At 41.8% G+C, this 14,079-nt stretch overlaps 1 protein-coding gene across 1 annotated transcript in view; it reads left to right on the top strand.

Annotated features, from left to right (window-relative positions):
* Window positions 1–14,079, top strand: part of KCNQ5 (potassium voltage-gated channel subfamily Q member 5) — a 91,701-nt gene that overhangs the window by 32,178 nt on the left and 45,444 nt on the right. The window contains exons 3-5 of the mRNA XM_040599158.1: window positions 4,835–5,010; window positions 5,423–5,548; window positions 13,094–13,204. Coding sequence (XP_040455092.1) covers window positions 4,835–5,010; window positions 5,423–5,548; window positions 13,094–13,204 — 413 coding nt within the window. The remainder of the gene's footprint in view (window positions 1–4,834; window positions 5,011–5,422; window positions 5,549–13,093; window positions 13,205–14,079) is intronic.

The raw sequence follows: 14,079 nt of genomic DNA, 5'->3' as shown, positions 1-14,079 counted from the left end.
ATGCAGGTTTGTGTATTAGTTAGAACATGTACATGAGCTTTAAGCAGGTGAAAGACTGTCATTAATTAAATTTCCTAGTATCATCCCGAGAGTCTCTCTGTAATTTTAGAGATTATCCTGATGGCACATCAAGCCTTTCAGACATTTTGCAGTATCAAGTAGAGCTTCTGTGTTCACCCTTTTACCTGTCTAACTGGGTTCATTAGCATGATGCCTTTGAATACTGTGAAATCTCACAACATCCAAAAAGTTCATAGTAGGAAGGTTAATTGAAAAAGTCATCAAAAGTAAAACAATCCATTATGATGACTTGTGATGCCTCCTTTTTTATTGTTACTAATGTCTGAGTCACAGAGATGTCATTAGAAGTGCTTATAGCTTAGAAATGCTAACCACACCTCCATCACTAACTCAAGCAACCCAGAGCTTCTGACCAAGCTCGAGCAGGGTAGGGCAGCCCATCGCTGGCCTTCCTCTGTGAAGTGAGGAGCTCAGGGTGGCACATCTCACATGAGCTATTCGAGTTTCAGGTTTTGCATTATTTGGCTTCAGTTACTTGTCCTTACTGATATGTCACTATTTTAGTGAGACTGAACAATATACAAGTGTAATTATTACACACCTGGCTTCTGCGTTCATCTTTTTTTATTTTTTGGGAAGGGGGGTGGGAGGGCAATTGTTAACATTGTGGCTGTCAATTAAAAAAATTTTGCTAAGGCACTGTTAACAAAATTTTCATGCAACAGGGATTTCTTGAGGGGTACTAGATGAAATGTCTGAAATGAAAGAAATCTGTGTTTGAAATGAAGTGTTCATATTGTAAAAACTGCTGAGAAAATCTGAATCGCAGACTGGAGTTAAGGACAGAGGATGCTATCTGCAAGGATAAAAATATGAGAGATATTTCTAAAGCGTGAATAAAATCAGCATCACAGCTGAAGAGATGCTTAAGGTTTTGGAAAAACATACACAAGATACTAGCTTGGAAAAAAATCAAAGAAGTAAATGTACATCAGAAACTTCTGTCTTCTAATAAGTCATCATAGAGAAGTTTGGAATTATACTATCTTCTACTTACTCTCACATCCCAAACTTTCCTAGTGCTTTAAAGCAAGTTACAGAGTGAAACTTGAGTCTCTATTAAATTAATTGAATCGTTGCTATTTACTTCTTCCTACTTTCCCAGGTTTGCCACTAAATATTAATAGAAGTTTGCTAAAGCCTTTTTAAAATACAGAAATACTATGGAGGTTTTTAGTTAAATTCAAGTGGAATATGAAGGGAAGTTCAGAAGAATATTTTGCTCTCCTGCTTAAAAGAGGGCAAATGGCACCTGAGGTTTGTTGGATAAAAATATGGCAGAGAGAGAGTCATAAAGCACTTAGCTTTTCATTTTTCCAGGGTATGCTTAGATAAGAACACCAAGCAAGTCTAACATACTCAGAAGTGACTTTCAACTGTTGCAAACTTCTCTTTGGACTCTGATTTCATTCCAAGAAGGGTTTGTTTTGATTTATCTTACACCTGTTCCTGGCAAGTTAAACGACGCTGAAATAATGTGCCTGCCTGCCTGCCTTCTCTGCTTCCAAGGGGAGCGCAGCCGGGAGGGCTGACCTAGGCAAGGGGCACACTCTTTCCTTCCCTATTCCCAGCCTGAGGAGCTGGGGCAGGGGGGCAGGATTTGGGAGCAGAGTGTATTGTGAAGAGGTAAAGAAGGTGAGAGAGCAAAGTGTGAAAGCAGCCTGGGAAGGCTCTTTCCCCTCCAACTGTTTTCTAACCTTGTGCCAGCGTGTTTTCTGCTCCGCCGTTTCCTCAGCGTCTCCTCCCTTTGCCTCTCCAGATCCCTACCCTCCATCTAGAAGGGTATACACAAGTAGGTAACTCCCTTGCACCAATACTTTAAAACAGGGAAAAGAGAGCTATGCTGCTCTTGGCTTCTTTGTCTGTCACAGTCGGAGGGGACAAGAGATCCTCAGTGGGGCAGGGGGCTCCCAGCAGCACAGGGCAGACACTGCTGGCAAAACTCAATCTGAATTTTTTTCAGTGGGGAACCTCCGGGAAACTCCGTTTTATAAGGAAAGCTGTCAAAGCTCCTGGAATGGGCAGGAATAAGGGCAGGGGGGAATCACTGGCTTTTGTAAAACACTATCCTACTGAGAGTGGTCGAGGGTAACCAAAACCCACAGTAAGCACTTTAATAATTTCTGGACCAAGTGCATAATTCATATTATTTGGGTGACCTTACTCTTTAAAGTTCTAAGAAATATTTGCGGGAATGCACACTGCTTTTCTAACGATATCTAATTTGCTGCTAGCTGGTCACCACTAATTAAAAGTGACTGTTAACGTTGCTGCTCTGCTCGGAGTAGCGTGGGACAAGCCAAGCTAACCTTGCCGTCGTGTTAGCTACCAGGGACACGCTTCAACACAGTCCATGTTGCTCAAGGCTTTCCAGCACACTCTATGTGAACCTCAGATCCAGATAAACACACCTAAATATAGAAGTAAGTTTGTAGGTGGGTATGTGTGCGCTACGTGTCCATGCTTGCAGTATAGTCGGTTGAGATCTAGGGCTTAGTTCAGCACAGGACATAGAGGCGTGCCCTGTTACGTGATATTCCCTGCTGTCCAGTGGCTTCTCCTGAAGGGTACAGCCTTCCCAGGTCTGAGAGCATAGCTGCTGGACCTAGGGGATGTCTCAGATACCTTAAAGCATCTCAAATGGCACTGGGCAAATAAATTTGAGCAGCTGAATCAAGCCTTGTTTGTACCAAGCGCAGAGTGTGAGTCAGCAGAGCAGCCAGCAGGAGCCTTCCCGAGGATTAGCTGCACCTCTCTCAGCTGACGTGATTTCCTTTCGCTGCACAGGGAGTTTAGACAACTGCTTCACATGTAGACACCTAAATTTAAATGTCTTCACACAAGGCTGAATCCCACCCCGTCTATTTTTCTGATCTCCATTAGAATGTGTGATGTCTTTAACTTTTCCTGGTCGGTTATCCTGGTTTTGAATTCTCGCCCAGACCTCCTGCAATCTGGTTGCTGTACCCTTGAGACTTGTACAGTGCAGAAACACCCCAGGGTATTTTATCTATTCCTGGCTCTTCTTGATCTCTGAACTTGTTGGATTTACATCTAGAAGCGAATCCAGCAGTTTTGGTCACCGGTTATGTAGTAGCCACCTATGATCCTATGTGGTAGGTAGCCAAAGGCATTTTAAAATGTCAGAGCATAACGTCAGCCTGGCCCCTACACTATGTCCAACGGTGACACTAGCCAACGGCAAATGGTCAGGGAAGGTCGCACAAGCGGGACAAGCATACAGCAATATTTCTCCATAAGAGTCTCTCAGCCTCCAACAACCTGCTCCTTGGAGACATCCTGAGCCAAAAGTGGGCTCCTGGTATTAGCCTGGAACTAAATCTTCTCCCGTGAGATCATCCTGCTGGCTTTGAACCTATGTAAACTTTTAGCATCTTGTGACAAGGATTTCCACACTTTAACAGGACACTCCTTAAACCACAGGTTCTCTGTACCCTTAGTACTGTCGCAAGAGGACAAAGCCACCCATCGGTGAGTTCAGACAAACCCGGGATGTTTGTAGGCAAGGGTGTTTGAACCTCGGCTTACTTTGGTGGCTGAGCAGAACGAACCAAGTCTATTTCCTACTGCACCGGAGCAGGCTCAGGAAACAATCTCCTGCTTGTAGGTACAGGCACTCTCTCACCGCTCACCTGTGAGGGGCCTTTTCACTTACTGGGTCATTCTTGACTTGTAGGAACTATTCTTGGGACAAGGTGATGTTTATACCCAACACAAAAGAAGCGAAACTCATGTCAACAAGAACTTGCTTTCAGTTCTTCACTGACAAACACGAGTTTAGATTATCCTTGCACAGAAACATTCAAGCACTACAAAATCCTAAGATTTAAAGCAGATATTTCTTACAGGGCCTCTTTAAGCTTTTAAAGAAGGTCGGGAAATTAATTATGAGATGATGACGTGACACAGAGCTTGTTCTGTGCTTTTCCAGTCTGTGCACACCGGCCTGCCCCGGTCATCGTAAAAGAACATTATGCCTTGTCACAGCATCCATGTGCCATCACTGTGCTGCTTCTCCTCATCTCCCTTTAAATGCTGTTCTGGCTCTAAGGGCAGTTGGCTGATTAGTTCATGCAGAACAAATTCGCTCTCACAGTTCGAATCTGTGACCTGAAGAAATAAATCCTAACACTTGCTGGGCTTCAGCAAACTTTCCACGCTGCCAGCTAAAAGAATGTTTCTGAGTACCCGGCACCGTATTTCTTCCTTTCCAGGAAACGGTACATCAGGGGAGTTGTGTCCAGAAACTACATGCCTCAAACACACAGTGTTCTCATAGGAAATTAGTACGTGTGATTGTACGTCTGGTTCCACTGGACTCTCACCACTGGGGCTGCTCTTTTTTTTTTTTCTTAGCTTTGTTTCCTTTTTTGCCTTTTCATAGGAAAATTGCTATGGGAAAAGATATAAAGATAAAAAAGTTCTAATTGGTCTACTGATTTGTACAGTTTGCTACATCAGGCTTCAAAGGTCCTTCATGAGGTTCCTTCAACACTGCTCCTCTTATCCATATGTTTTCAAAATTGCCACACTCCGTTTTCACCCTGGAGGCTCCTGAGGCAGGTTTTGACATCAGCCCTGTCCTCACACCCCACCTCAAACAGGAATCTTAGTGCTTTGGATTCCCACCCACCGCAGGAGTCTCTCGTGTCCCCTCATTCAGCTCATGTACATGTGTGTGTTATTTATTGGTACTTGGACATTAATGTTTTCTGTAATGTATTTCTTTCAGACATCATTGTTCTCATCGCTTCAATAGCAGTTGTTTCTGCAAAAACTCAGGGTAACATTTTTGCAACATCAGCACTGAGAAGTCTTCGTTTCCTACAGATACTTCGTATGGTGCGCATGGACCGAAGAGGAGGCACTTGGAAATTATTAGGTTCAGTAGTTTATGCACATAGCAAGGTATGTAATACTAGATGCTGATTTTGTCTGGTCATTATCTTCACTTGATGTGATTCAGCAAGAGGCCAAAGAAACAAACAGTTATCAGTTTTGAGCAGAATTTTCTGAAGTAACATAAATTTTAAGGAGCATTAGCACAGATGCATCAGGCCATGTGTAAATGCTAAGTTTTTAGAATATGTTGAAAATGTTGTCCTTGATATGCAGTTGTGATTTGATATATATTGCTGAAGCATCAAACCATATGAGTGGATTCAGTCCACTTTCAGAGGAAATTTCCATCGGTATGGAAGCATTCGATTTTTAACTATTCAACAGCCAAAAATGTATATAGATTCTTTCATTATGTCTTCCTTGAAATGCCATTCTCTTCAGTTTTCAAATAGATATTGCTCTCATTTCTTTTATCTAGGAATTAATCACAGCCTGGTACATAGGATTTTTAGTACTCATCTTCTCATCTTTCCTGGTTTATCTCGTGGAAAAAGATGCAAATAACCAGTTCTCCACATATGCAGATGCTCTCTGGTGGGGCACAGTAAGTACAGAAAAATAATACGGACTCTTTAATGAGTATTATAGAGTGCTCTGAATGTCACCTACTGTGGATTTTAATTTAGAGTGCTGTTCAGTGAATTGTTTTCACTGGCAGAAAACTGGTCTGAGAAGCTCCCTCCTCCAGCTATTCATTTGTACATCCATAGCTGATTTCACCCCATCCTGCAGAACAGCTGTTTATGTGTTTATGCTGCAAACCAGACCACTAAACCTTCAAGAGAAGAAAGCATTTTATTTTTTAACCCAGATCCTTTCAGTAATACAGTTTCTAATGGTCCCACAAAGAGCTGCTTTGATCCAACCCAGAGGGCTGCAAGCTGCAGTGCAGGAAGAGGAACAAGTGCCAGGAAAGAAAGAGGGGGGAAAAAAATCTTGCCAGCTTTGCAGTGAAGGGAAGAGTATAATCAGCACCCTTAGAATTATGTTGTTTCTCCTTCCTCTGTACCTTGAACACAAACCCCAAGGATAAATATTCCCATTCTGGTTCAGCAGTGTTATTTTTACAGGTTTAAAAGCCCTGATTGGGTTGAGCTCGTGTTTAACTATCACATCAATGGTTTTTACTTTTTTGAAAACTGTGGTGTCTAAGTACATACCTGACTTTTTTCTGAAAGAAGGAGGATTATATGAATGCCTATGTGTTTCAATAAACTAGGCTTTAAATGAACAATGAAAAACTAGGTCTGAAATTTTGATTTTTTTTTATTTTTTTTTTTTATGGCATAATGTGCAGGGGGGAGTTGCTTAAAAATGCCCTAGAGTGAGCTGGACTCCTGTACTGCATGAGAGTTACTTGGGCAGCTTAAGAAATCTGTCCCAACAAAGCCTATGGCAGAGCTATTGCCAGACAGTATAAAACTGCTGTTCTTTTCCTTCTGATTCAGTAGAATAAACACCGTGAGCTCTGACAGTGTCTGGATAGTGAAATGATGCGTGTGAGATCATTAATGCTGACATAACCTAGAGCACCCATTCGTTTTCCTGGTGTAAGTGCAAGACTTTAAACAGCTTCTGCCATCTTTCCTCATCAGAGGGATGCAGAAATGAAACTTTCTCACCTCAGACTTTCTGCTGACAAGACTTCGTCTGGACTCAGTAGTACATGCACATGTGAACTGTGCAAAAGCCCTTTCCAAAATGCTTTAAATCGTTGAGAAACATTTTTGATAAGTTTTGTTTATATTTTGAGGAAAGGTCAAGGTCATTTGCTATTGGTAGGACTAGTTTGTGTATTTGAAATTTGTTCATCTAAGGGTTAATCATTTTTTACATGTCTTCCCTAAAGACTGTGTTTCTGTGGTACCAGTGTACAAAACTGGGAGCTTGGAAACGCCAGACCTAGTAAGGTCTTACTTGTTTTACAATTTTACATTTACAAATATATGGAAATATTTTTCCTGCAAATCGCTGCTTTAGAGCATCAAGGCAGATCTCTGATAAAATACACATTTTCATCCTATAATCCAAACACATGTGAAATTCATATTGGCTAAAGTCACGAGAGAAGGTTTTGCCCTCAGTCACATCACTGTAGTTTATTTTGTTTCACTTTTCTTCAAAAGCTGAGGTCTAGGTTTGGCTTAAAGCTTTCTAACCTGACCTTATTGACATGGCTGTGAAGCATCTGGCTCCAGATGCTGGCGTCCTCACTGATGGTTACTCTGGCTCCGGCAGTCTGCAAACACCATTGAGCCTTTCGGGGTGGCAGTGGGGATGTGGTCCTGGGTGGCAGTGGGGATGTGGTCCTGCGAGAGACCCTTCTGTCCTGTGGCAGTACATAGGTCTGAGAACATGTTTTCAGCCCTTTGATTCTCCGGGAAAAGACCTCTGCCTCTCTGCAGAGCTGTGTGTGAGTTAGCACTGCATGGGCAGGGAGTTTGGACTAAGCAGAGGATTGTACCCATCTGCCAGCAGGCAACAGGGAGGGGAAACATGCACGAGGAATGGTTAAGTCCCAGCAAACTCAGACCTCCCCTCTGACACCTGACTGATGCTCATGTTAGATCCAGATCCAGATCCAGATCCAGATCCAGATCCAGATCCAGATCCAGATCCTTCTCACTGAGAGCTCTAGCAGCAGGAAGATTTTTATTTTAGAATTTGCTTCTCCACTACCTGCTGACTGCTGTTTTTTAAGGAAAAGCCCTGCTAAGAAATAATCATTATATGAAGTGGTGCTTAAAATATTTTATATGCTATGAAAACGTATGACTCACAGGTCAGATAAGTAGTGCAACTGAGAAAATAGGAATCTTTTCTTGATGTCAGCAGGAAAAACAACAAATTGTAATCAAAAACCTGAAAACTATATTGTATATTTCTGTCTTTTCTTCTTTCCCCAGTGAGTGACATGTCTACATTTAAATTTTTAATGTGCTTCAGTGCACAAAGTTACTGAAAAGCAGTGTTCCCCCTTACCTGTTACCTTTGCCATTTTAATGATAGTATTTTTTGTATAATATGTAAAACAGTATGTGGGAAAGGCATAATGTGCTTCTTAGTCATGGTTGGGTTTACTGCCAGAGTAACCCACATGCAGATTTTGAAAAGGTCAGATTGTGTGGCATTCTAGGGGAAATCAATGCTTAGCCTCATTGATTTATTTGCAAAAGTTGTTCTAACTTAAGCCACAGAGTATCTACGAAATCCCAGACTGAATTCTGTGATGGCAGAGGGACAAGAAAAGGCTGCATTGAAGTCAGACACAAATAGTCACCTTAAATTCCAAGTTTTTAGAGGCACTCACGCCCCTCCTTAGAGGACCAGACTCAGCATGCAGCAATTAACCCCCTCATTGATTCAGATTATTTGAGGGCTATACCCTGCTACCATCATTTCACAGACTACATTTGTGAAGTTCCTATTTTTACCCTGAAATGAAAGGCAGGATATGGCATCCTAATTTACATATGAATACTCCACTGTATTTGCAATTATGTGTTGTACTGTACAACCTGCAATTTAAACATGATGTTAATGTTACTATTGTAAATATTCTTGTGGTTTGGGTCGCCACAGTGCTGCCTATGTGTGTTATATGAAGAGCTCAAAATTTGCTTTGGTAGAGAAGTTAAATTAATTCAACAGAATAAAATAACTTTAACTATACAAGAACAAAAGGTCAATTAAAAAACTTAAATATTTCAGAACCAAACCAAGTGTGGTTTTCTGAGAACTGCTAGCGTTACTTAAAACTGTCTGTGCTTATAGTGGCTTTTAGCTTGTACATTATTAGTTTTACCTGCAAATGTAATGCAATTAAGATTCCTGCTTCTCTTATACATTTGGCAGTTTCTCTTCATAAGTCATTATTTTCTAGTAGTATCCAGTAATTACAGTTGGATACAGAGTGTCTCTGGCACTCCATACTGACTTGCAGGTGAACATAACGTATTGCAATGAAAAATGTTGTCACAATCACTAGCTCAAGTGAGTTAATATTGATAACGTTTTTCCCATTTAATGTAAAGATAGCATGAGCAAACTACATTTTTTCAGTTAATTGATGTCAGGTAAAGATTCAAAGGGTAAGTACTGCTAGCAGAACATAAAATGATGTCAGAAAGAAATATTAGGGTAGAGGAGGGCCTCCTGGGTCCTATCTCATCTAACTGAAGGCACCGAGGTTATATAATCACATTCATTATTATCTTACCTCACTTATTATTAGCATATTTATTAGCTCCAGCAATGAGATATAACAGAAGTTCTGTTATCATTGCAAGTTTTGAGTCTAGCCAGGTGACACTGCCTTCCTTGGCTGATCTGTCCAGACACCTCATTTACAGAAGCAATCGAAATGGAGGGGGTTGCATCTTCTGCAGAAGGTAGGACTCAGCTAGCTCACTCAACCATGCAGGTTGGGTTGCTTGAACATAGGCATACGGTCCCATGGAAGATCTGTTGGAGAGTCTGCTGCCTCTCCTGTGGGTCGTCCCTGTTCAGATGCCCAAAGGGCATCCCAGCTGACACTAGACATCTGTTTTCAGGCATTTTAGGGTAGGATGCATTACCTGCTGGAGGAGTCTCTCTTTCCATTGTGCATGTTGCTGTGGCCAGATCGTGCTGAATGCCTAAGCATTTGATTTTTGAAGTTAGGTGAAGCGAATCCTATGCAAATAAACTCTGAAAGGTTAGGTTTATTATCCTGGTTCAGGCTGTGGTGATCAGACACAGGGCTGCTCTGCAGGTATCCCTAGGAAGTCATGATTTTGCACCTTGTTATTTCTTTCACTGTATTTTGATCCTCTTGTTCACCACTTTGCTTCCTCTGACCAAGTCTCCTCTCAAAAAATAACCTGCCCCTAATTACCTTCACAGTTTTGCTACAGATTTTGTAGTTCTGTTACCTAGTCACTCTTGGCCTTGCATGGTACCTCTGATGCAGTCACCTAAGTGATGTTGCCCTTTTAAGATTGTAATCCCCAAAAGTTCCCTAATAATTTCCTTCAGTCACCTCTGGACTTTGGTCACTTCTTTAACCACCCATGGGATCCAGCCTTCCCTCACAGCGCTAGCTGTAACTTCTGTCTGCTTCCTACATTATTAGCAGTGACGTCTGGAAATTTTGCATGTTGTCATGGTCTCATGTCCAGTAGTTTTCCACAGCCTGTTCAGTTAATTTAATGTCAGCATTATGCCAGTCGGTGCCTGGCCAGTGGTTTAGCCATTGGCTTGCAGCACTAACAAACATATGGAGGATTATTCCTGAACCTGACCCTGAATTTTTTAGAAAAAAAAAATTCGTAGTTGTATGATGAGAGGAATATATAACAAAAATCAAGCCCATTTGTTCAGTGTCAAGTAAGATGATACGGCATGGTGCTGACACCTATACGCCCATGTAAAGACCATCCTGAGATAAAAACAGCTCAAAGTGAGCAAGTCACTGATATTCTTAATCATAGCCTGATACCATTAAGTCCTTGGACCTAAAAGAAGAGGGGAAAGGCTTTAATATCATCTTGTTATTTTCTTTGGCGAAATTCTAGAGATACAGTCTGTGCGACTGCTCCTGGGTTTGGATTGCTCCCCGATGTCAGGTCCCAAAGGTTCAAGTTTATCTTTGACTTCTTTGGAAGGCAGTTCAGTGGCAATATCATTAATACGCAGACGGCACTTAGTTCTGTTTCCTTCTTGTCAGCCCAGGCAGGAGACATCACTGTACTTTCCAGTGTCTGGCAGAGATAGGGAGCTGGACAGAAGCCAAGAAACTGGGCTCATTCTGGATCTTTAAACCGCTTTGCAATGGCTGGCCTGGAAATGAATTTTGAGGAACTTTTATTCAGGGATTCATTTGTTCAAGCGCTGCACTGCCCTCGGGGTCTTAATAACCTCAAACTGTTCTGTACTTGCCCTCTGATGAGAAGAGCTGGGAATACCTTCTCCAGCAAACAAAGGAAAACTAAATCAAGCACCTCTGCCAGGCCAAGAGCATGGCTGCGTCAGCTCGGCTCTGCCAGGAGACGGGGAGCTGCAGCCCCATCTCCGTCCTCCTTAACGCTCAACCTCAGCCACGCGCTGCCGTGTGCAGGCTCTGGAGCTTTGTTAGGTGCTTCCACGAGCTAACACAACTCACCAAAACAGCAGGAACGAACCACGCAGAAATGGGGATAATTCTCTTCACCTTCCTGGGTTGCACTGGCTCCCCAAAAAGTCCAGCAAAAGCCACAAGATGAGGTGGGGGCAGGGAAGTGAAGAGGAGCAAGGGAGGAGAGCAAGACCTGGTAATAAGCACACAAGGTGGTGTGTCTGTGACCAGGCTAGCATTACAAAACTTGAGACTTGATAACCACTTGAAATTTCAGCTGCAGCCTTAATTTAGCTGACTCTATTTAGTCACTCTGGCTTTCTCAGGGTAAATTACACCCGCTGCTTGTTCCCAACAATGGGAGCAATTAAAAGCACTGTTTACTATCTACAGAGCCCTAAATAGTTGAAATCTAATTACTTCCAAAAGACTTTCCTTCTTTTGTCCTGTGGTGACCCTGGCATTAAATAGAATTGCTTTGGCCGTCTTGCCTAGGAATGAGCTTTGAGGAAGCTGGAAGCAAAATAATGTCTCTAGAAGGCATTTTCCTGAAGAATCCATTCCTGCCAGAATACTTGCTAAGCCTGAACTTGCCCACATTTGGTACGCAATGTAAAATAATTCTCCATGCACATGTTCTCCACTAACGACAGGCCCTGGAGTCCTTGGCATTCAGCCTACCGTTGTCTATCTTTGTCCTTTAACATCGTGTGCCATTGCCTGAGCATGCACCGTGGCAGCCTCCCACCCGGCCTTTGGAAATCCTCCGCTCAGCCCACACCTCCTCCAGCTGCCCGCACCAGACAGCAGCGTGGGTCCAGGCTCCCCAGAGGACAGCGCAGAGGTGTGACTCTCTCCCACCAGTCCAGTCCTCAGGTTTGGGACTGGCACACTTCCCAGGCCAGGAGTGGCATGGAGGACATTTCTCTGGGTCGGGGAAGACCCTCAGCCCCGCACAGGCATGAAGCAGAAATCTTTTGCCTTGGAGGTACACCAAGTAAACCACAACCACACACTGTTATCTCAGCGGCAGTTGCACATGCACTGCACTTCCAGGTGGCCTGCAGTCGAGTTGCGTGTAGAGAGCTGTCTCGCACCTACCAGGCTCTGCCATCGCCTATGCTGGTGCTATACAGCAGGGGTGCTGGCCTCCACAGCACAGCTTTTGAAACATCTGTGTGCTGAGCCTCTGATTACACTTGCCACCTGAAGGGATTACAGATGCCCTCCTTTTTCTCTTTGACCTCTCCCCACCTAGGTCTGAGCTAACACTGTCCAACAGCCTGAGGTACCTCTGCAGCTGCTGCCGTGTCGTAGTCGTTGGACCTGCATGTCAGAATTGGTATAGGTATATCTGAGCCTATCGCAAGGAAGAGGAAAGGACCAGGGACTTCTTAGAGTTCCTTCCAGCTTTTGATTAGCATTTTTCGTGTTTCAGAAGATAATCAACTTCAAACTGTACTGATAGGCTTGTAGAAAATGCATCTGCTTCTTGCTGTTCCTTTGACTTTGACTGCAAACTTCAGCTTCCTCCCTACTATGTTTTTCCAATATGAGCTCTGTGTAATTTAAATTTGTGTAGTTGTGCAACTAGGTACAGTTATATTTCCCTGCAGAAAATAGGCGAAACACCTTTGCATCCCTGGAAAAGAACACTTTTTTCTGCCCGACTCATATAATTACCCATCATTTGCCTCAGCTTTGAGATCCCAAACTTTCTGTTTTATTATTTTTTTTAATTATTTATTGCTTATTTTTGTATTTTTCTCACATTTACTTATCTCAGTTTTATTCAGTCATAAACAGTATTAAGTTTTCCCAGAAAAATATATTCATGTTAATTTATTTATGTTTGGTTTTCTGTTAGAAACAACTATATATATTTCACGTGTGTTGGATTATTTAGTGGAGACGCTGTTACATGTAATGCAAATAATATGCAATAATCTCTCAGTGACTTCAGGTAAACCATGATGTTCGTTCATTTCTTTTTAGATCACATTGACAACCATTGGCTACGGAGACAAAACTCCTCTTACTTGGCTTGGAAGGTTGCTTTCTGCAGGATTTGCTCTGCTTGGCATTTCTTTCTTTGCACTACCTGCTGTAAGTATGCCAATAAGATTTGTAAAAAGGTAATAGAAACTTCTGTAGCTCTTGCTGCTATTACGATACAAAAAGCTGAATGAAGCTCACTACATGAACTGTTTAAGGACTTTTGCTCTGTGACAACACTAGTGAACTTCTAGCTAAAATCCAAATGAAAGGTTTGGTGTCATTGCTTGAGTTTTGGGGAGTTTCTTTGGAACAGGCAAAACTAGGAAATAATCCTAAATTAGGTCACATACTATTCTGTTGTTACGAATTGTGACATATATTACTGCTTTTCTTTCAGATTTAAAAAAAAATCAGCTGGTATGTTTTTCTGAATTAGACTACTAAAAAAAAAGTGAAATATTTTTAATAGGTTGTCTTCTATTTCAGTTATTCAGCCTTATTCAGGCTGCCAACAGAGTAGTAAAAGGCACTAAATCAACCAAAAGTCAATATCATTGAATGTAAAAATGCAAGAATCATTTTCTGTGAATGATTGCAAATCAACATGACAGTTTATTTATTTTCCTTTTATCAATGTTCAAGACACTTTAATGGAAATGGGAATCATCTAGTGACTAAAATATAGCGTAGCTTCAGAAATAACTTAATTTTTGTGAGTTGATTTCCTTTCTTTTTTAAATTAGGATTGAATAAGGATGAAATCAGAAATGACATTTGCATTGTTGTATTGCATCCAGTGCAACTTATACAGAAAATCAATATTTTAATACTCAGATTCATTATCTGTTGGTCACTATAAAATATGTATGTTATAATAATGCGTGTTTCCAATCATATAGACAAACCAAGATTAAAAGCCAGCATTTCCAAACAGCATTGAATCATCTAGTGTACTGAATTTATTTCTTACTCTAAGTTCAGAG

This window comes from Falco naumanni, chromosome 6 (assembly GCF_017639655.2).
Source record: "Falco naumanni isolate bFalNau1 chromosome 6, bFalNau1.pat, whole genome shotgun sequence".
Lineage (NCBI taxonomy): Eukaryota > Metazoa > Chordata > Aves > Falconiformes > Falconidae > Falco > Falco naumanni.
Note: the sequence above shows the minus strand (reverse complement) of the source record. Positions and strands in the feature narration are given on the sequence as shown.